At 43.9% G+C, this 23000-nt stretch overlaps 2 protein-coding genes across 8 annotated transcripts; both read left to right on the top strand.

Annotated features, from left to right (window-relative positions):
* The first annotated feature begins 4508 nt into the window (after positions 1 to 4508).
* LOC103636432 (phytolongin Phyl1.2) lies at positions 4509 to 9226 on the top strand. 4 transcript variants are annotated; one of them, XM_020542776.2, is made up of 6 exons: positions 4509 to 4745; positions 6009 to 6220; positions 6493 to 6576; positions 6662 to 6733; positions 6821 to 8101; positions 8181 to 9226. In XM_020542776.2, the coding sequence occupies exon 6, from the start codon at positions 8346 to 8348 to the stop codon at positions 9063 to 9065; it is 720 nt and encodes a 239-aa protein (XP_020398365.1). In that variant the 5' UTR covers positions 4509 to 4745; positions 6009 to 6220; positions 6493 to 6576; positions 6662 to 6733; positions 6821 to 8101; positions 8181 to 8345; the 3' UTR covers positions 9066 to 9226. The 4 variants fall into 4 exon arrangements, with proteins under 4 accessions (XP_020398365.1, XP_008657009.1, XP_008657007.1 ...); XM_008658787.3 differs by having other exon boundaries at positions 4522 to 4745; positions 6821 to 6855; positions 7118 to 9226; XM_008658785.2 differs by having other exon boundaries at positions 4523 to 4745; positions 6821 to 6855; positions 8184 to 9226.
* A 7063-nt stretch (positions 9227 to 16289) lies between these two features.
* On the top strand, positions 16290 to 22052 carry LOC103636431 (RNA-binding protein 24-B). Of its 4 annotated transcripts, none has more exons than XM_008658782.3 (6): positions 16290 to 16771; positions 16934 to 17066; positions 17910 to 18048; positions 18475 to 18511; positions 20121 to 20391; positions 20725 to 22052. In XM_008658782.3, the coding sequence occupies exons 1-6, from the start codon at positions 16589 to 16591 to the stop codon at positions 20748 to 20750; spliced, it is 789 nt and encodes a 262-aa protein (XP_008657004.1). In that variant the 5' UTR covers positions 16290 to 16588; the 3' UTR covers positions 20751 to 22052. The 4 variants fall into 4 exon arrangements, 2 of the variants coding, with proteins under 2 accessions (XP_008657004.1, XP_008657003.1); XR_002264299.3 differs by having other exon boundaries at positions 16327 to 16771; positions 19846 to 20391; XM_008658781.4 differs by having other exon boundaries at positions 16327 to 16771; positions 20745 to 22052.
* Positions 22053 to 23000: the final 948 nt, after the last annotated feature.

The raw sequence follows: 23000 nt of genomic DNA, 5'->3' as shown, positions 1-23000 counted from the left end.
AATTATGGAACTTAAACTCAATTTGTCATATGCATTGCATCGCAGGTGATGTTGTTACTTTTGTTCTACTACTTAATTGTGTTGGTATTTACTTATATTTAGTAATTGCTAATAAAATTTTGACCAACTTTAAAAGCAATGCTTAGCTCTAACCATCCTCTTTGGTAAGCCTTACACTTCACGTGAGCTCCCACCTTTGGTGAGTTCATGCACATTATTCCTCACAACTTGTTAATCGATGAACGTATATGAGCTCACTCTTGCTGTCTCACACCCCCCACAGGTCAAGAACAGGTACCGCAGGATGAGACGCATGGAGGATGCTGCGATGAGTTCGTGAGAGATCTAGGCCGTCGTCTCCCAATCAACTTTGGGTTGCTGGACCGTTGTCTCCATATAATGTAATTATTTATTTATTTTGTACAAAACTCCGATTACATAGTAAAGATGTGACATTCGATCCTGTGCCATGATTCATCATATGTGTGAGACTTGGTCACAGCACATCTGGTGATTATGTTCGTGCCCGGGTCTTGGTGCCCCGAAACCCGGGTGTGACAGGTGGTAAATAGTTTCTAAAGTTTATACTATAAAATTTAAAAACACAATCATAATAAAATCGGGCTCTATTTTTATTTATTTTTAAAATAAAATTAGTTAAAAACTCAAACAAATTATGAAAAGATATTTATCCATTGAGAACATATCTAATGCACATGGAAGATTGGTGCACATGGTGCACATATTAAATCATTACCACTTATTTTAGATCTAACGTCTCTAGTTGTTTGGTATATTTTGCTAAGGACACCCTCCAACGTGGTGGTGTGTAATGGTGGAAGGTGTTATTTGTAAATTGAATGATCAACTAGAGACATTAGATTTAAAATGAGTGATGGTGATTTAATATGTGCACCATGTGCACCAATCCTCCATGTGCACCAGATATGTCCTCTTATCCATTACCATCCCTACCTTCGCTCTCACTCTGTCCAAACCATGAGCATGTTCAGAAGACGCTCGTCGAGGCGTTGAAGAAGTTCAAGAGGGCGTTAAACGATCTTTCCTCTTCCTGCCTCCACCTGGCTTTGAACCCGACGTCGTTCTCATCTTACTCTTCGGCATCGGTCTCTTCCACAACGACATCGCCGACGCCGCCACCGACCTGTTCTCCTCTGATCTCAGGTGGATAGATTTTATTCGTGTATTCTCTCCATCTGCAAACGCGTGGCCTGTTCATTCCATAGATCGCCCGCTTCCTCATGCTCAGCACCTACGTGCTTCACAACTTCTATGATGTCGCACTGACGCAGACGGTCTGCGCTCCGTAAAGTAGAGTGGAGCTCACTGCACAAAGTCACATACGGTCCAGTGCCTACCATAGAGAGTCCACCTTCTTCCGCGACCGCGAGGCCGTATCGTATGCACATAGGTGGACCTGTGTACATATACTCATCTGTGATCCTAACCCTTCAATGTTGATCTAACGGCCACCACATTTTTTACATTTTAATCCCTCCGCAGCAGTCCTTTGGTACGAGTATCTTTTGCAAAAACACTCCAGCTTCTTTTACACGTCTGATCAACATTAAAGAGTCAGGATCACAGATGTGTATATGTGCACAGACCCGCATATGTGCATACGATACGTTCTCAGCAGAGAGAACTCCAAAGTCTAGTTCCCCACGATCGGGGTCTAGGAATAGCTGATGTTTGACCAAAAAGTCACCAACAATAATAGTCCAAATAGTAACCTAAATTTAAATAATGTAGCATTGGATAAAAAACCCTAGGTGCAAATTACACCTTGTAGTGTAACCAGCAATCATCCAGTGATATGAATATACTTGGCCCCTGTGTAATTGTAGTTTCCACCGTCCAATAACTCAATTGTAACCAAATATATAAAATAAAATGTATATTACACAATTTATATAACTGACCATAAAATCTGGATACAAATGTTACTAATATTTTCTACCAATTTAATTAAACTTAAAAAATAACCGACACAAATATAAACGATATCTTAAACATACCAGAGAGTATACAAGAAGATATAATATAAAAGGTTTAAGTCTCTAGAAATCTCTACTATATTAAAGCGCCAGTTTCAATGATCGTCCCATGTCAATATATTTCAAAAAATCTACATTTATTTAGAATCAATCCGCACTTCTATAATCTCTTCTCTACTAATATAATAGGAGAGTTTATATTAAAAAATAAGGTGAAATTATTTACAAGTGAGTGTTTGAACCTTGGTTATTGGCTCCACATTCACACTCACCTAATTAATAGAAAACATATATTTTGTGTTTTATTAAAATAAAATTTATCTTATGTTATATATAAAAACTGTAACAATGCATAAGCGTATGACTAATTCAATATGAGTGGTACTGTCTTTGGCTATGTTATAAATATCTATAACTAATTGTTAGACATAGATGAATATAGTTGGGTCTAGTCGACTAACAACTAATGACTATTTAAGAGGTATATCTAATAATTAGCTAGTTCATTAGCTCACTTTCAGCTAAAACTTAGTGGTAAATATTAGTTTTAGAAGTTATAAAGATGGCCTTATTTGTTTTAGAAAGATCGATGATGATTCTTAAATTACTGGTAGTTAGATTAGTCTTAGTGAAGAGTTTTTATGGTATTTGTATAACTGTAGTACTATATATAACGAATTGAATATAGATATTACACCCATTTCCCATGGAAAATTTTATTTTATGATTTTCATAAACATTTCAAATTTGGCAATTATGCTAAAAATTTTAATATCATAAAACACTTATTCTCTTTTCTTAAAACATTACTAAAAAACTTATATGTAATTAATAAAATACAAATAAAATTTAGATAAAACTTTCACCCATATTGACGTTATATATTCGGTCTACACATATTGTTAGCTTAGAGTTTGTTTGATTCAGGATGATTAAACTTTAGTTATTTTTAGACCCTAAAGAAATAAACAGGATGACCAAAATTTAGTCCTCTAATTATTAAGAAGTGACGATAAGTGACATTCTTAATTCATTTACCCTACTTCCTAGCGCCCTATTAAATAGAGGTAATGCAGTATTTATGCATGTTAATTAATGCTCTTTTGCCAGCTTTAGACTCAGTTTAAAACTTCTAGAACTAATAGTTAGCTACTGAAAATTAGTTGTTAGATTATAAACATCCTCGACTAATACCGTAGCTAATTGGTAGCTACCTCACTACTAATAAATAGTTTATTATCTGGCTCAACCTAGCTAATAATTAGTCAGTGCTTTAGGGGTTCCAAATAGATCCTGCCACTGAAACCAGATAGTATATTTTAGTCTAAAATTTAGTTAGGTGAGTAAAGGAGCTAGCCCTGATTAACATTCATTAAAGTTTAGTTAGATGATGCCATTCTTAATGGGCATTTTATGATAGTTTAATTCTCATTATATGATATGCCACATAGGCACGTAGAGTGATATGTTATGCAATTTAATAGATTTTTATAGGAGAAGAGAGAGTTTTATAGAGATTAAACTTGGTATACACTATTTTCTAACAAGTATTAATATGATATCTTGGAAACAATGCGATAAAACTGTATATCAAGAATGGCCTGAGTTATAGATGTTGAGGCGGACCGGGCGTGCCGACAACCCCGAAACCCACCACGGGTTTGGCCCCGCCCGAATCTGGCACGTCACAAAGCGCAGCGAGCCTGTGCGTGGGACTAAGACGTGACACAGTTGGCTAGGCACAACACAACCCATTTTTTCTCTATATTTTTTAATATAAATATATATGTATATATATATATATTATACTTGAATATAGAGTATAAAATACAAGAAACATGTTTGTTATGTTTGTTTTGTTGGTCTTGGGTGCAAATAAGTGTTTAGAGCTAATAAGTATAGTTTAAACATTCGTATATGTATAGTTTTAACATATTTTTATCATTTAAACACAATATGTTATTTTATATTGTACTTGAATATAGAGAATAAAATACAAGAAACATTTTGTTTTATTGGTTGTGAGTGTAAATAAGTGTTTACAGCTAATAAATATAGTTTAAATCTTTGTATATTATAATTTTAACATACTTTTATTATTTAAACACAATATATTATTATAGGTACGCAGGATCATGAGTCGGTACGCAGGATCGTGTGCCGTGTCTGGAGCTAGCTCGGGATACGTGCTGGCATTACCATTACCGTCACCTAACGGTTACGCACACATACGCGTCGCGGCCTCATGGGCATGTGAGCATGTCGCGGGTGGTGCACGACACGCGTACCAGCCAATCCGGAGCGCACACGCGTGCAAGCAACGTCATCTACTTGAAGCGACGCGGGCCTTTTGCGCCGCTCCTGTGTCGACAGACGACAGTTGACCCCTAACACTACAACTGATGCGTGGGACCCGCTCGCACCACGCCAGACCCACTTCTGGGGTTCCGCGCCGGTTTTTTCGAATCTCCAGGCAAATATAGCCACCCGCCGCCTACGGCCTACCCGCGTCCCTTTCCGATTCCACCCCGCGGCACCGGCAACGGCCTACCCTACGCTGCGTCGCCGCCACCTGATTTTCTCGTCCGGTCGTGCTGCACTGCATCACACCGATTCCCACGTGATTGCGGCGCGGCCGCGCGAGGAGTGCTCGTAGCCCTCCCCCCCGCCCGCCCGCCCAGATTCGGTCGCCCATGGCGAGGGACCCAGCCCGCACCGTCTTCATAGGTGAGAGCTCTCTTCACGCTCGCGATTCCCTTCCGTCGTTTATGGGTCGGTTCGTAGGATCCCAATTCCCACGGGGTTTCAGGGTTATTCAGTTCGAGCTAGCTGCGTGGTCCAATCAAGTGTGTTTGCTTTGGTTAGAGATTGGATGATTTATTTACTAGTTCTGATAGCATGAACCGTTATTGTGGGTTACCTTGTTCTGCAGTCTGCGCTCGCACCCAGTGAGTGTGTGGATACGACATTTGGGGACAATAGGTGGTTTGTAATATATAATCTTAATCGGTGTGCCGATTATGTATTTCTGACGCTGGTATCACTGGCTAAGCGGTTAGTGCTGATTATACATTTCTGATGCCGAATGCCGGTGTCACTAACTAGTTTTATTAGGGGTGTATGAATGCATTAGAACTAATAGTTATTTGGCTAAAAATTGTTAGTAAAATTAGCTAGCTAACAAATAGCTACCGAACTATTAACTAATTTATCAAAAATAGCTAATAGTTGAACTATTAGCTACGGTGTTTGGATGTCTCAACTAATTTTAGCCACTAACTATTATCTCTAGTGCATTCAAACACCCCCTTAAATAGCCTCGACTATTGAATTGTGCTGTTTTGATGCGTTAGACATTTATACTTGTAATTTATGCGTTTGAAGATTCCTGGTTTTACTGCTGTTGCTGCTATGTTTATAGACTAAAGTTTCTGATTCTCTGTTTAAGTGCAGTTGCCACACCTTGTCAATTGTTTTCTTCTAGAACTTTTTATCCCTAAACATGAATTGGCAATGCTTCCTGCTTATGTTACAGAAAGAGCTGTGATATCCTGTTAGGTTATTTGCCATTTTGATTACCCACCGATGACTTTCTGAATTTTAATTACCACACCCTCCGTTTCAAATTATAAGTCATTCTGGTTTTTGTACGTGCATAACTTTTGCTACCCATCTAGATATACACTGTGCTAGTTACATAGTAAAAACTATGTATTTAGAAAAGCTAGAACAACTTGTAATTTTGAACAGAGGAAGTAAATATTTAGTGTGGTTTCAAACTATATATGTTACTGAACTAGCGTGTTATGGACATCTGGAGCTCTCCTATTGCGCTCTTTAATTTAAGACTGAGTACAACTTATTAGAACATTATAGCTACGACTGTGTTTCTGTTTTAAAGTTATGTTGCCATGATCTCTGGACCATCTGGCAGCTGTGTTGGCCCTAGTGTGTTCTATTAACTCTACAACTGTTTTATTTTCTTAATAGGTAACTTGGACGAAAAGGTATCTGAGAGAATCTTGTATGAGATTCTTATTCAGGCAGGCCATGTAGTAGACCTGCATGTACCCAGTGACAAGGAGAGTAACAGTCTCAAAGGTTACGCTTTTGTTGAGTATGAAACCGAGGAAATCGCACAATACGCTGTTAAGCTTTTCTCAGGACTTGTTCGGATCAGTGGTAAAACGCTTAAGTTCATGGTAGGTTTTCATTTCTATCTAGGTACATTACTTGTGTATAATATTTTGTCTACATACATCACTTGGTATATTATTCTGTCCATATAGATTACTTGTCTATAATCGCAGGACCACTGCTTTTACCTAGACACCTAGCTGTAGTACAATGACAGTTTTGTTCTTATGTTATCTGTCATACTATTTGCTGAAATATTGAATTTGCCACAAGTCCCTAGTTTCTTCCATCTCCTTCAAATCACGTGCAACTTGTAGCTTTATTTACGTTTTTGCAGATTGCTGGTTATGACAAACCGTCTTCAAATGTCAATACCTCAGTAATGCTCAATCCTGTACCCTCTTCAAATGGCAATAATCCAGTAACGCCTAAGCTCAACCCTATACCATTACCAAAACAGACTCAAATAATGTGTTGTAGTGACATGCCTGTCTCTCGTACCCTAGCATATCAGGTGGTAAACGGGAGGATTGGAGGTTATGTCTTTTCTCTCACTCCTTATCCATATGGTTTTCAAGGTGAGATACTTTCCTGAGCCTGTTAATACATGTTCCAAACTGCAGTTATATAAACATGATCATCGTATGTTTCCTCTTTATGACCAGCTTTATCAGGTGGACAAGTACACGGCCATGGCCAGGTAAGCAACCGTACCTATGATTACAATAGGCAGGAATTTGGTTCTGTTCTGAGCATTGTCCATGGAGGTCCTGTTATGAATTTCCTTTGCCCATGGAGTTGCGAATTGAACCAGTCGATCATGTACCCTTCCTAGGTGCAGAAGAATGTAGTATGTTTACAGTAGGCAGGTTCCAGCTCCACATAGGTTCTTGACATGGTCACGTCTAGATTTTGGTAATAGTCATGCCCAAACATGTAAATATGGTTGTCATATCCTCTAGATCTTCAGAAGAACGCTGCACTATCCTTGGAAGGCAAAAATCCTGTCCTGTTGTGTTCTCCATTGTCCCAACTCTGAAGCCAGCAGATGTTACTAATAAAAAGAGAGTGAAGAACTCTACCATGTTCGTGCCAGCCACACTAGTGAATCTAACTCGTTCGGGTTGGATTGCAGTTGCAGGAACAACAGAGAGTTCCTGAATGTAGGCAGGCATGGCCAATTAGTTTTGATGTTGACATTGCAGACCGAAAGCCTACTAGATGACAAGGAAACTCAGTTGCAGTCTGGCACTTAATATGTTAATTCGTACACTAGTGATGCAATGGTTCTGTGTGTCATCTTTCACTGCTAGCATGATCTTGGTTGCCATTTGGCCTTTATTTTTTTAGTTAGGTGAGATTGCCCGGTGCCTGAATACATAGCCTGTTTTTATGTTTGACGAGTCTGATGGTTTCTTTTAGTAGCGCAGTTCCACCTTTCATCATATGCGTAACATTTGTAAGTCGTACGTACCTTTCATCTTATGAGTAAGTGTCAAGGTCATTGTCCGAACTACCACCAATTAAGCTTGTGCTAAGTGATGACAAGCAACCTGTCTTCTCGCCCTATTGCTTCACTAACATAGTATTCCACCAGCATCCTCGCAAGAGGGGAAAAAACGAGACGGTTTAGAGGACGTGTATCGCACCAAGGAACTTGCTCGTAACTCACGACCCGACCAAAATTGTTTTATTCTGGAACGAGAACTGTCTACAGCAGAACTACACTCTATCATTGTCGTGTGCACCTTGGAGGCTTCTCCAAGGTCAGAACCACACTTGAAGCCATGAATCAGAATGGCATTCCTCTCAACTAAGTTTACTTGTGATGCACCCTAGCTCCTCTACTGACCCAGCACCTAGGGCTTCTTTCCTTCTCTCTTTGTGTATTCTTTGGCAAACAGAGCACATATCATCTATATCGTTCTGTCCTGTACTTCCTTCCGGTAGGCTTGAAATCATTTCTGCATAAGCACAGCAACTCCCGGTTGCAGCAGTTTTCCCTCAAAACTTTTTGCGTCGCAGCAGCCTTTGCACATCGGACATACTTGAAGGCTTGAAGCTGTCGTCCTTACAGTCTCATCGACCGATGCCACAGCGACACATGCACGAACAAGAGCACCTGCCCGACTGAGCGTGCACGACCTCGCGCCGATCAGGGCCAAGAACTCACCCCCGTCGTGTGTGCCGATGGAGGTGGAGGCCGACGGGATCCAGGAAGCCACCGCAGGCGCAGGAGACGGCGGCGGCGTGGACGATGTCTTCTTCTGCGTCGCCGCGACGTCCAGGGGCAACAAGAACAGCATCTCCTACTTCCACACCAACGCGGTCGGCGAGGACGCCGAGTCGGCGCTCGCGCTCGCCGCGCTCTGCCTCGACCACGCCCCCGACCACCACCGGTGGCACCACCACACCGTCGCCGGGGCGAAGACGTTCGCGTTCCTCTCGGCCGACGACGGCCGCACGTACTTCGCCGCGGCCGACCCGAGCCCCGGCGCCGCCGAGGTGGTCCGGTTCCTGGAGCGCGTCCGCGACGCGTGCGACGCCGCGCCCAGGAAGCGCCTGCGCGACGAGGCGGTGGCCCCCGTCGCTCGCCAGTTCGCCAGGACGCTGCGGGCGGCGGCGGCGGGCCCGAGCTCAGGCGCGGAGCTACCGGAGGCCTCGCTGCAGGCGAAGGAGCCGTCCACGCCGCTGGCGCCGGTCTGCGAGAAAGACGAGGAGGAGCGCCAGAGGGCCGGAGAGCGACGTCGCGCCTTCTTGCAGCCGGAGGAAAGCGCAAGCGCGCTTCCGGGGTGGCGCCCGTGGTGGCGCCACGCGTCGGTCGTGATCGTCGTGGATGTGGTGCTGTGCCTCGTGCTGTTCGCCGTGTGGATGGGGGTTTGCAAAGGCTTCGGGTGTCTGACGCGATGAAAATCGCCCGAGAGCATGCAATTGTAAATTTGTAATCACATCCATGCTGTGTGCATGGTTCGCGTTCTTTATGTTAATTTGCTTGTCAGATATCACATCTACAATTTGAAGGAAAAAAACGGTTTAAGAAACGAAGACGCATGCCTTCAATGCACACATTCCTCGCTCGACCCAGGAATTACATGCCTTCAGTTTCGCAAAATGTGTACAAGTTATTATTTCATGGACGGCAAGCACCACGTGTTTCTTTGACGAAATCAGGTGTACGCATGTGAACATATGTGAAGTAACTCCAAGACAGAGATATGGCAAATCAGTACCACAAATCAATGTCTCAAAAGCAAATACCTAGACAGAACTGTAGAAAGAAGGTTGGCAACATTGTTGAACTATCTATGGAAAAACTGTGTTCATAATAATACATTTGTCATCTTAGATAGTCCAAGTAAGGAGAATTGGCTTAGGGCAAAACTTGTGTGGACTTATGCCATCGTATTTGGCAAAGTTTATTTAAAAAACCATAACTTAAGGAGAACCTTCTCAATTAGGTTTAATCTATGGGTATATGCACCATTTGAGTGTTACCACAAGTCGTTTTCATTCAGAAATCTAGAATATGTTCCAACTAATGGCTATCTATAATCAGCTGTTCCTGTTGGCGTGGTGTACGTACTATGAATTTCAGAAGAGTAAGCAAGTGTAAAGTTTTGCTGTTGGGCCATCGTGGTGGTCAAAGTACTCGTTTATTTTTAGTTGTCGCTGGATAATTTAATTTTGCAATATCCAGCGATAACTAAAACGAAACGAAGGGAGAACAGTTTAAAAAAAAATATAACGGTTTAAGAAACGAAGACGCATGCCTTCAATGCACACATTCCTCGCTCGACCCAGGAATTTCATGCATGGCAAGCACCACGTGTATCTTTGACGAAATCAGGTGTGCGCACGTGAACATGTGAAGTAACTCCAAGACAGAGATATGGCAAATGGCAAATCAGTACCTTCTAAAACATGACTCGACCTAATTGTCTTAAATGAAATCATCTTTACTTTGGCACAAATCAATGTCTCAAAAGCAAATACCTAAGCAGAACTGTAGAAAGAAGGTTGGCAAAATTATTGAACTATCTATGGAAAAAAAACTATGTTCATAATACATTTGTCTTCTTAGACAGTCTAAGTAAGGAGAATTGACTTAGGGAAATATAATTTGGCAAAGTTTATTGAAATAAAACCGTAACTTAAGGAGAACCTTCTCGATTAGGTTTAATCTATGGGTATATGTACCATTTGAGTGTTACCACAAGTCGTTTTCAGAAATCTAGAATATGTTCCAACCAATGGCTATCTATAATCAGCTGTTCCTGTTGGCGTGGTGTACGTACTTTGAATTTCAGAAGAGTAAGCAAGTGTAAAGTTTTGCTGTTGGGCCATCGTGGTGGTCAAAGTACTGTGGGAGGTTCGCTTGGGCCACTTGCGGGCGGCCTACCAGGCCCAGACGCAGACGAGCGGGGTGGTTGAGGAGCGGCGATCAGTCGGATCGCGACTTGCGAGGCTCGCAGTCGGTCACACTCACACCCAACCAAAGAAAAGAAAGGTGGTGGGAAAAAAAAACATCTCCCTCTTTACATTAACAAACGAAAAGAAACAACAGGTACCTAGGGGGCCCTAATGAAATGGCCTACTTGACCCCGACAGGAGATCGGAATCCACTTTGCTGTCCTCGGTGCAGACAGCTCGTCTTTCCCTGGAGAAAGACAGAGAGAGAGAGAGAGAGAGAGAGAGAGAGAGAGAGAGAGAGAGAGAGAGAGAGAGAGAGAGAGAGAGAGAGAGAGAGAGAGAGAGAGAGAGAGAGAGAGAGAGAGAAGGTAAAGAACGTGTACTGTCTTTCTGCTGGCACCATATAATTGTGGTAGGCATATACGATTAGCAGCAGTAGGCAGTTGCTGCTGTCGCCACGTTGCAGCACCAAACTAGGGTTAGATGGATTACTTGTGAACGTAGAGGTATCATCGTCTTCGCTTCATTGCTTTATCACTCCTGCGTCCTACCAATACCATGGTCCATGGCGGTCGGCAGAGAGCATGGCACGGCAGCACGCATGCTCCCGAGTCTCGTTTCGTTCCCTTCCCGCGCGCCGCCGGCCGGGTGCTGCTCAAAAGCCTGGCCGTTCCAGGCCCCCGGCCCGCGTTTCGTCGGCACGGGCACCGCCTTTATTACCCGGGGCGTCGGGTTGCGTTCCGTCACATGCACTCATGATCCAGCGGGCAGCGCGCGGCTGCCTCCCCCTTCAATGCCGGCGCCGGCAGCGAAGTCATGGGGATCGACTCATGGTGCTCCTCCTCCTTGGCCACATGGTAGGCAGGCAGGCAGGACAGGATGACGGCCGCCTCCTGAATGCTGATCGACGTCCGCAGCTGGAAGTCTTTGCCTCTTTGGTGCCGAGTGGTGTACTGCTGACGCTCTGCATGTCCGTCCGTTCCTCCTGCTGCTGCCCCGGACCGGTGAGCTTGCTTGCTGGTGACGAGTGTGCAGCGATGTGCTGCCATCGTCTCAGCAGCGCTTGGTCGCCTGGTCAAACGAGCCTCTCTTTTCCTCACTCACTGTCTGTCTCCACTCCAAGTCCTATAGCCGCGCCACAGTGCTTGGGGCTTGTGCCCACGCCTCCGTGCCATGTTACTGCAGTTCTGTTTGAGCATCTTATCTTAATTAGGATTAAACTAGCATTTCTCGCCACGCAGAGGGGGGGGGGGGGGGGGGGGGGGGGGACAAGGGCAAGCACCCTTTAACCTAGCTATGAATTGCCTTGACCGTCGGTCTCGTCTTTTCTGGTCGTCGGCCACCGTAGGCTGCGCTGCACGCTGCAGTCTGCGCCCCCTCCCCGGAGGACGAAGGTGGAATGCGTAACGCGCCAGCGATACCCCGGCGGCCTTTGTCTGGGACTGGGAGCGGACGGGAACAAAACAGCAATCTTCGTCGTTTGCGGTGGACCGTCGACGATACGAGGGAGACGATGCCCGCCTAGCTGTGCCCTGCTGGCTGCTGCACCAGCCGGACAGAATCTGCGATGCTTGGACCACGCCCACATGCATGCCTCGAGATCCACACCCCCGCTGCAATGACTTGACCGCCACGGGGCCCCTCCCCGCAACGCACTGGCGCCGTGTCACGAATTGTATATTGCTGCGAGTGCGAGGCACCGCCCACGGCGTCAGCGTCACCCGCCAGCGTGCACTTGCCACTTGCTCTCAGCTCTCGCCACTCGCCCACTGCACTGCGCAAACTGTCTACGTACAATCACGCGCGCGACAGGCTCCAGCCTTCCAGGGCGAACAGCGAACCGGGGGTTTTACTCCCTCGTCATCCTTGCAAAACTGCTGTTCTTTCTCCTTCTTTTTATTGGAATCGGCTATTTTTAGTTGAACTTAAAATATAGTATTCACTTTAGCCGAACTTAGAACTGTATTTTTTTCCCTGGACAACGCCACAACGGTGGTACTACTAGACTAGGCCATTAGCCATTAGGGCAGTACAATGCGTGCAGAAAAAAGTTGTGGTATCCAAAGAACAAGGTACCACCACGGCTGCCGTGTCCTTTACCAGAGGAAGGGCGTGCAGGGGTAAATTTCCTGTTGCACCACAAGGGAGAGGAAGGAGGTCGGGGATCCACAGTTCCGTTCCGCCTCCACATCCACTTCAGCAGTCTGTGACTGACTGACTGTGAGCACGGGCCACGCCACGCGGGCGGTACCTGGACCGCACGTGCCGCCGAGCCCGGGGCAGGGGGGACAGTGGTCGGTGGCTTTTTGGGCGCAAGTGGGGCAGACCTTCGATGGCCGCCCCAGTAGGCCGGGCCCGCTTTACAGCTGGTCTCGTTCCTTCCTCGCGTGGGGGTGGGGGGCACACTCTGTCTGTTCACTCCGTGGGTGTGCGTCGCGCCAGCTGTTTCCAGATTTTATTATTGCGCCCAAACGGCTCCTGGCCCACCTGCAGCCGCCGATGCATTCATGGGTAAAACAACGGCGGGAAGATGCTGCTGCTTTCTGTTACGTTTACGGCGCAGCCTAGGCACGTCACACTGAACGGACGTGCGATGGCTTTCATATGAGGTACCCGGGCCTTATTCCATTGTTCGTTCCACTCAATCAGCCACCCAAACCGCTGGTAAGTGGTAAATCCCTCCTCCCCCCTCTCGGAACTACTAGTGTGCATAATAATGCAGGTGAAACCGGCAAGAGGTCGAGGTCGCGTGGACCAGACGGCGACTGGTTTCTAGCTAGGCCCGGGTGTCGTTCTCGTCTGTCCACGTACACGTACTACTGCATCTCGGCTGCTTTGCTGAGGATGGGATTTGGATAAAACCGACACAGTACGCATCAGTAGTCATGCCCGCGACGGGAATCTTGTCCTTGCTCTTGCGGTAACTTCTGTCGAGCGTGTTTCCATGATACTCCCCGTTGCTTCAACATATTTTGCGCAAGCCACCTGCACGAAACGGGGACAAAAAAAAAGACATTGGATCTCGAGCTTGGGTACAGTTGTAAGCAAGATGGAGCGCAACTACGGGAGTGGAAATTTCGCGGTTTTCTTGTCACAAGCAAATCAAAAGGCTGCGAAAGCAACACGCGAACATTTTATCGCGGCAGAATTCAACGCTCCACCATTAGAAAATGGGTGGTGGTTTCCTTTCGGGCAACATTTTTTCTTTCTTGCAAAGGAAAGGCAAGCTAAGCCCTTTTTGCAACGTCAGGTTTGGCACCGCCCAAACGTCGCCCTGCAAGAAGAGATTGGAAACTGGGGGGCGGGGTGGTAGAATCTGAAATTATGCGCAGTTAGGCACCAGCCGACGACCTTTTTTCACACCGGCCGGTCGGCTTCATTGCCGCCATTCTTTTTTCCCCCTATATTTGCCGTGTGGAAGGTGTGAAGGGGCATATCAGCATATGGGAGTATTGTAATCCGTCGCTCACAAAAAAAAAACGAAAATGTCATTTCCCGAGGAATCAAACAAACACAAATTTAATTAGGACGCCACAAAATCAGGTGTTAAAAACACAATCAAAACGTGGGATGGGGATGGCCATGCTTTCTGGATCGTGGTTCATAAGTATTTTGATACATAGAAAGCAATGGCTCAGATTTCTAAGGATCAACACTGATGTCTAAAATGAACAGACAAGAAGAGCGGGTGTGCTTGCCCTACATGTCTAGATAACTACAACAGTACGTAGAGCACATTAATTTAGGCATAATAGGGACCATGGAGTAAGAGGCTGCCCCCTTACATTCAAAATTGCTTTGCTACCCTTGTTCCAAGGCCAGTCAAACAGGCAACGGACACAAATTGGGGAAACAAAATCCAGGATACTGATACGTACGTCAGACGATATTGGACCAGGCTTGATTCCTCCCTTGTGAAATACGTACTTCAACAGAATGTAATAAAAGACTTACCTTCGCGATGAAGTAGGTGGCCAAATGATTAGAGCAAGAACGGAAGAAGAATTGCCGGGAGAGAGGAACAGCTGACGAAAGAAAACAGTATTCAGAATATTATTCTTCATGCCAAATGCTAGACTTTGTACTATATTAACACCGACCACTACAGTTCAATCGTTCCAGCTTCCAGGGAGGATAACTTCAGTACTGCAATCACCACCAACTATATAAAAAAAATGAACGGGACCACATTTCTGGAGAAACATCACATGACATTGTTCGTTTCACCAAGCATTAATTCTTCACGGGGATTCTGGACAAATTCAGGGCACACACAGCAAAACAGTGCGCCTTGTCCAAAATGGAAGCTAATCGACCTAAACCGCATTCACACCTCAGTCTGCTAAATTAGCAGGCAATAGCCGCCCCACACAGCGATACTATCCTCTGAGAACTTTCAACAGATTAGACTGGGACATTCCATCCTTCTTGATTTACGACTTTCTCTAATCACACAACAAAACTATAAAAAATTGTAACTTAACTTATTTGTCCCCAATACAATCCGTTGGAGCCCACTCACCCATCGCAGATTGGCTATATTATATATTAATAACAAAAAATACGGCAAATGATTTTATGCATAATCACCCATAGGTATGCACTTCCACTGTTAGTAATATAAATATAATAAAGCTTTCGTGCCATATACCTTAGCATAATGTTCTTTTTGTATATTCTCCTATATTCGCCAGGTAAGAAAGGGACGCCTATTATTAGTCAGCAGCAAGACATTGCATGGATAGGTACGTATACTACGTACACGTGGCCACACCGTCAAAAAGGTTATATCGTTGCTGTTTTTGAGGGATGATCGAGCTATGGAGGATGTTATTATCAGAGATGGCTTATAATATAAACAACGAGAGGTCTAGAGTTAGGAGCTAGGAGGCAAAAGCTATGGGGCTGAGTCCTTATCAAGCGATTGAGCAGATCCCAACCACACCAAATGGGCAAGCGTCTCCAGCCGTCCATCTCCAGATCAGACCTGATGACACATCACGCATCTCCCTTCTGTTTACCAGTGCTAGGCAACCCATATCAAATATCTTCACTTCTAAAGAATGCCTTTGTGCATTATTGATGATGTACTATGCAAAAGTCTCCGGCCTCCACCACAGCATGTCGCACTCACTCAAGTGGACTAGGATCACAAATGCTCACAATAACATCAGATCATTGATCTAGCCTCTAGCGTTTTTATTCGCTGTAATAAATGGCTTCAAAACATTCAAATTTCACAGATGGGCCATGGTATTTTCTAGGCTATAAGAAACAAGGGTATAAAGGTCAAATTTAATCAGCTAATCATCAAACTTTTTTGCACAGCAAATACAGGTGGTCTCTTAACCACCTAGAGATATGGTTTACTAACAGTATATAGTGCCTTAAAAATACCGTGCTATCACCAACTATGCCCCGCTACAACAGCAATAGAAATAAGAACCGTGTTAATAAGTAAAAATTCATTAAATATTTTTCCTCACGTTATAAAGCCGTGGAACTGAACAATTAGCAAAGCTCAAATGACAATCAAAATCCAAATGCAAAAAGAACAACACATGTTAAGATCCAGATAAGTTCGGAAAGAATCCTCCTAAGCTCCATAATCCCGTTGGACTAATCCCCAGTCCCCGCCATCCGTTGTGTTTCTACCACTCTACAGACAAGGACAGCCCAACACCACCCTGTAACTACTGTTCACTCTGATAGGGGCAGCACGGCCATTTTTACCTACTATTGGCGGGGGTGGGTGTCTCCCGGTGCATGGTATTTTAATATGAGCGTGCTTTGGACCAAAAGGACCTCGCTGGTGCATTATAGCAAACACTAGTATATATTGATGTTTCTGTACCTCGCCCTCTCTCTCCTCTACCCCTTTTCCTCTAACCTTTAGCTTTCCTCCCTCCCTCCTCTCTTTCTCTCCTCTAACAAGAACTTAGTCCCGGCAGTTCAGATCCTAAGTTGCTGACCTTGCTGCTGATTGTTGGAGATAGATTTGCTGCTTCTAAGTTGGAAATACCATGAGTCCACCGAGTGTGATGGGGCAGTTTGGGGACACGACCTACACCAAGGTTTTTGTTGGGGGACTCGCGTGGGAAACCCAGAAGGAGACTATGAGGAAGTATTTCGAGCAGTTTGGAGAGATCCTGGAGGCTGTTGTCATCACTGACAAGAACACTGGCAGATCCAAGGGCTACGGATTTGTATGATTCTACACAATTCATCTCCTTTATATGCATTTAATTTCAGTAGACTTTATAAACATTTCTCTCCCCTGTTGATGTGTCACTTTTCTTTCTTTTCTGATGCAACATATAGTGTTTGTTTAATTTCAGTTAACCATGCACCGTGAATTCACATTGTAGGTTACCTTCCGGGACTCGGATGCGGCAATGAGAGCTTGCGTTGATCCTGCACCGGTGATTGATGGGAGGAGGGCTAACTGTAATCTTGCTTCCCTTGGGGTTCAAAGATCTAGGCCTCCTACTCCCCAGCATGGTTAGATATTTATCATCTTTCAGAAATCAGAACTGTACAAGGCAGCACAGAAGAAATAATTAGCTTGCTTGCTTAAGTGTTTTATGAGAAGTTCTAGTGAGTTGAGTAGAGCAATATATAACCTATAAGATTTTGAAAAAGAACAATCATAATTGTCATTATACCTCTTAGATATTGACGTATTGCTAGAAATTTTATATGTACTTCCACGCATGACCACAAACGAACTACCATGATTTTATGCACTAAAGGTTCCTTCATAGCATTAAAATCAGCAAAGAGCTTAAAGAGATGGCAACAAATTGCCTAATTTTTATAGATGGCCAGCCTCAAGTGCTCAATGAGGCTATTGTGTAGGCATCCAGTAAAGAATAAAATGCTTAAATGTGTAGCTTTAACACGGTGCTACTTAAGTGTCCTAAAAACAATGGTTTCCATTAAAACAGTTCATGTTAATTGGAATTGCCTTCAGTTAAAACAATAAATATATAGACTTGGAAGAATATACTGTTGGCATTGCTTGTTGGAAAAGGTAGAGCTGAAGGAACATCAATAGTACATAGATGTTAGTTATCCTCGAGCTAAGTACCTTGTTTCAGATAATGTGGTATACTATTCCTAGGAGTGGATTATAAAACATTCCAATGAAAAAATAATCATATATTAATAAGGTGTAGCAACCAGGACCTTTTACTGCTATTATGCTGTCTTGCTTGCAACTGATAGACTGAAGACAGAAAGATGCACATGCCTGTTTTTTTAATAAGTGCCTTCTCCTGATAATATTAGCAAGCAATGTGGGTAAAATTGCTCTCTCTTTTTTTGCTGATGATGTTGCTACAGGAGGGGCTAGGAACTTTAAAGTGATGAAATCTTTCAGCCAGCAGGCAGGAATCCAAGGTGGACTGGGCGCAGCTTTTCCTTCTCATGCCACCTTCCCTCATTATGCCATCCCACAAGGCCTCCCCTACCATATCTATGGGTACCCCTCCCTCCCTCCCTCTCTACCTATACGCGCACACATCTGGTCAGAATCGGGGCCCCGTGAAACTTGAAAGTCGTGACGGGTGTGGGGGTATCACATGCATGACATGTGCATTGTGACATGTCACCTTGGTCAATGGTGAATGGGCACGAGGCTTCTAGCTTGCATGCACCTATTACTCTCTCTTACATACATCCTCAGCCCTCACACACCCATAAAGTAGTCATGCGTGCTAGTGGCACATGATGGCAGCCCTGTCATGTGCTCACCCTCGTGAACAGTAAGCATAGCTGCGATAGCAACGACTTCTCTGTGTCTCCTTTAGAAATCAAGTAGCTCGCTCTATCACGTTATAAACGAACAAAATTTCATAATTAATTTGTAAGGAAAAACTAATATCCCCTTCTATCCTTCACTCTGCAGGTACTCTCCATATACCCTAGACTACGGTTATCCAACAGTAAGTGTACCTAACTACATTGCTAATAAGCTCTATTTGCTTCACCAACAGTACAATAAAATCGTTGCTTTTATTCATTTCAACATGAATTAATAAGTGCAGTAGCATGGATGTCACTGAGTGCATCAAAGTATCTTTGCATCATGCATCGTCAAAATTATGACATGATAAACAATGCACGGAAAATTGCAGTGTGTAATTTTTTCTGGCTATAATATATGATTATATAACACAATGTTCCACAGAAGGAAACTAAATGCAAATGGCACACAATAAGAAAATAATTTAAGAATTACCCGTCTTTTTTCCCGACGAAAACCAGAATTACCAATCATTTTAGCCTCAGAAACCTTTCAGACCAAAACTTGAGGGTTGGCCTTCAGCTCTCGTGTGCTTACTGTACAATTCCGTTATGCTGGAAACAAGTTCTAAAAAGACTGACAGTCAGCATGCACCTTTTCTTAAAACAGAAGTACATAACTGCAGTAGTATGCAGAACCCATCAAAGAAAAACATCAAATGATGAAATATTCAACCAAAAGCCATTATATTAGTGCCAGTTTTGTTTGAACACGATTAAAAAAGTTTTGGTCACTTTTTATCATCAAGAAATATGACATGAAGATGCAAAGAATACGGCGGTATCATCTGAAAAATCTAAAGCAAGATCAACTGCCACATGATTTCACATAAAAATGAAGGCACCTAAGCACTGCTAGAGAGCTGCTCATAAAAAGATTCACCTTCTGCCTACCTTTCCTGCATAACGACAATAATATGTGCTAAATCATCTAAACTATCCTTTCAAAATTCAAAATCATTTTGCTTCTTCAAGTTTGACAAGGAAAGAGATACAATCATGTAGAGTCAAATATCTGCTCGTGGATAGCCAATTGCTTTCCAGTCTTCCTCAAAACAATTATTCTAGATGATGAAGGGCCCAGCCTCTAGTGATCTAGTCTCTACGATTGAAAAACATGTACTCTCCATATTAAGCAATGACATGAGGACTACATAGTGGTTTCTGGTCCTATAGCAACCTTTATCGTACCCAGCCACACATGGTACGAGGCCTTAGTCTGTGAATCTCTAGTCAGTAGACACATTGTTAACCAAATAAAAACCAAAGGCAGACCCCAACCTGGACTCTGGAGTACTGTAACAAAGTATATCTTTTAAAAGGTGCTTGGGTTCAAACAGCGACTACCATACCAAGTATGGAAAAAAAACTTGATCAAGGGGAGAAACATCCCTTTGACTTTATTCTTAAGAAGGAGGCCCCACCAAACCTGGCAAACAGGCAGGACCCTTACACGTTCACGCTTCTTTGGCAGCCGCGGAACCATCTGCCCTGTTTCAACCACGGAGGTGGGCACATAACCATGCAGCACCATGGATTGAACCCTGATGGGGAGCTCCGCACTGGCGTGCTCAACCACTGTGCTATCAGATATCAGTGTCTGCACCATAGCAAGTAGTAGATAATACTACGATTTCTAAAACATCAGATACTTACCAATGAAAGGAGTGGTAGTTAACAGAGTTTTTTTTTATCATGAGCATAATATAAAACATAAATACTTATTGGATTCCCTTGTCTGTTAAATAGAACTTTTATAATATATATGGAGGACCTCAGTACACATTTTATGGAGGAGGAGCTGGCATGGTGACAGGAACAAGTCCCTTTTATCCATATTTCCAGTTTGGGCAATCAGGAAACACTACTACCAACTATACAAGTGGACAAGGCTACAACTTGCAATACCCACAAATGTTCCACTTCTCAACTGTATCATCTACAGCTGCAGCTGTGAACGGCTTTGCTCAGCAGTATGGAGGACCATTGTCACTAGCAGCAAGTCCTCAAGCCCAAGCAGGTATTTCTAGCTTCATTCTTCTTGATATCTAACTAGAAACATTATAAAGGGATTCAAAACTCATCTGATTGTGCTTTTGTCATCCTAGCTTAATGTAGCACTTGATGCAAATTCTAAACTCACATATTGTTCTAATAATCCACCAGCATTCATTTGTCAATCTATCAAGTTACAATGCAAGAATGTAAACTATTGTGCATGCATTTGAAAACAGTTGAAAGTGCGATAAAAAAAATATGCCTGCATTGGTTTGATAAGAAACTCACTTCCTATGTTATCAGAATTATTTGAACAAATTCTTTCTGCTAAGCTGCGATACTAATATCTTGACAGTGTGTATCCCCATTAAACAGGCATGACTATGGCACTCGCAGCTCCAACCATGCCAACTCCAACACAGGCTGCTCATCCTTACCGGTTGATTCCCTCAGTGTCCACTGCTCCAGAGCAACCCTTGGCCTAACCATGGTCTCCCTTCTCGTCATTGCTGTACTGTCTCGTTTCCAACTTGTCGAGTCCATGCATCCATCTCTAACACCAAAAGGCACTATTGTAGATCATGTTTATCAGCCAAAGTGCTCACATCCATATCCCACATGGTCATGTGGTAACTGGATATTAGCTTTAGCCCCAGGATGGGCACAAAGCTTCATGCCCCGAGGATGGGGCGTTCTAACAGACAAGTACAAACCCTAACCATTCTAAATATAGTCCAAGGAAGGACTTTATCTGGGAGAGTTAATTTCAGCTGTAGCGAGACAAGGCTGTAACTAAAAGATACTAACAGTCAAGCATGACCCAAGGAGGGTTCATGCTGATACTAGTCAAATTGGACTACAATGACAGCTAAATAACTGAACTAGCATGCCACTCCCACATTTCATCGGTAGAATCCCAACTGTACCTAGCTTAGGCCTGACATTTCTTGTTGAAGCATAAACCATTTAGGCAAACCTACCCTTCTATAGTCCTGCTGTTACGGTGTTACCTAGACCAAATGCATATGATATATGACCAGCGACTAGTGTAACCAACTCATCTTTTCTTTGCAAAAGATTAGATGCACCAACTAACAATTTATTTGATCTTTCAGTTGATAGCTTGCATCTAGGTGGTCAAGGCTCTAAGGAGAGCCTGTGCCCCTAATCAGAAACAGGTTCAGAGTAGTGCCAATGTTTGTTTTTAGCACTTGGCACTACCCCCTGTCCCTCGAAACACAGCATTGGGGACTCCAAAGAAGGCTTTGGAGTAACCAAGCACTGCTGTGTAACTCATTAACACAATGGACCCATAGATGAATTTTTGTTGTCTTGGGTCACCCCACTCATGTAGATGTCATTACTTCTCAGTGTCACTACCATGGTTAGGTCCAGGCCCCCCTTCACTCCCTCCCTCTCTCTCTGCACAGGGCAGAGACCTTAGCACTCTTTAATCTACTATTACCAGGCATGGTGGTTGTAATAATAAATTAGCGCTATGCTACTTGTAGGACACGAAGAACTCTGTTATTCCACCCTTCATATGTACTTAATATCCTGTCCATTTCAGTTCAGTAGTTGGTACTTATTTCCAAATTCCAACCATTGTAGTGCACCATATAATGTTGTGTAATATATGTCCACTGTGCTGCACATTTCTTAATCATCTGTCGTTCAGTTGCATATATTCCAGGTGAATGTACTATTAGTCTATTACATCTGTGAAAGTATGCCTTTGAAAGCATTTACTTCATATAATAGGACAAGACTAAGAAGCCTTAGAATCTTGGGGCCTGGTTGGTTGCATGGGATTGACTAGCAAGGGATTATATGCCCATGAATCCCCTCCAATCCCCATGCATCCAAACAAATCCTTGAGGTAACATCCCCACCCAATAGCATTTTAGTTGAATAAATTCCAATAGTTGGGGAAGCTTGCATTTTCGTAACACATTCTTTTTTTTTTCCGAAAACGCAGGAGAGCTGCGTTTCATTGTGTTTAAGGGAACCAAACACTAGAGTTTTAGGAGTTCTACAATAAGCCATGCCTCTAGGTCGTCATGTTCATACTGCTATGATCATTAAATATGCATGTTTAACTGGAAAAAAAATCTAAACAAACAGTTTACCTGGCCTCTACAGTTCGATATGCAGAACTGAAGATGACGATAATGAGCAGACGCGACCGCCATTACTCCCCACCTCCTTCCCTCTGTTCGTCGAGATCCGGCGGTGCTGCGACCAGATCCGAGCATTGAAGCTTGGGGGCCACTCAAATGATGACCATCCCTCCCGACGCAGCGATAGGGCATGGGCTACAGGGGGGGGGGGGTCGTCCTTCGTCTCTGCGGACGGATCCAGGTCTTCAATCCCCCTAGAGCACTTATGGCGGAGCTCCTTCCCAAGACGGCGACAAGACTACTCGCTTGAAGGAAGACGATGCCGGCTGGATCTCCGTATCTTACAAGCGCAGGAAGCGGGAGACCCTCCGGGCGTGGATTAATTCGCCAACCACCAGGCGCACTCCTCGCCCCGTCTTCAATGTCTCCATCCATGGTAAGTGCTTTCGCTGCCTTTGCCGTTGACACCAGACCGCAGCATGTAAGGACCTCGTCCACTGCCTGGCCTGCA

The sequence above is a fragment of the Zea mays genome, chromosome 8 (genome assembly GCF_902167145.1).
Source record: "Zea mays cultivar B73 chromosome 8, Zm-B73-REFERENCE-NAM-5.0, whole genome shotgun sequence".
In the NCBI taxonomy this organism is placed as follows: domain Eukaryota; kingdom Viridiplantae; phylum Streptophyta; class Magnoliopsida; order Poales; family Poaceae; genus Zea; species Zea mays.
The sequence above is the reverse complement of the archived record's forward strand: the minus strand, read 5'-3'. Positions and strand labels throughout refer to the sequence as shown.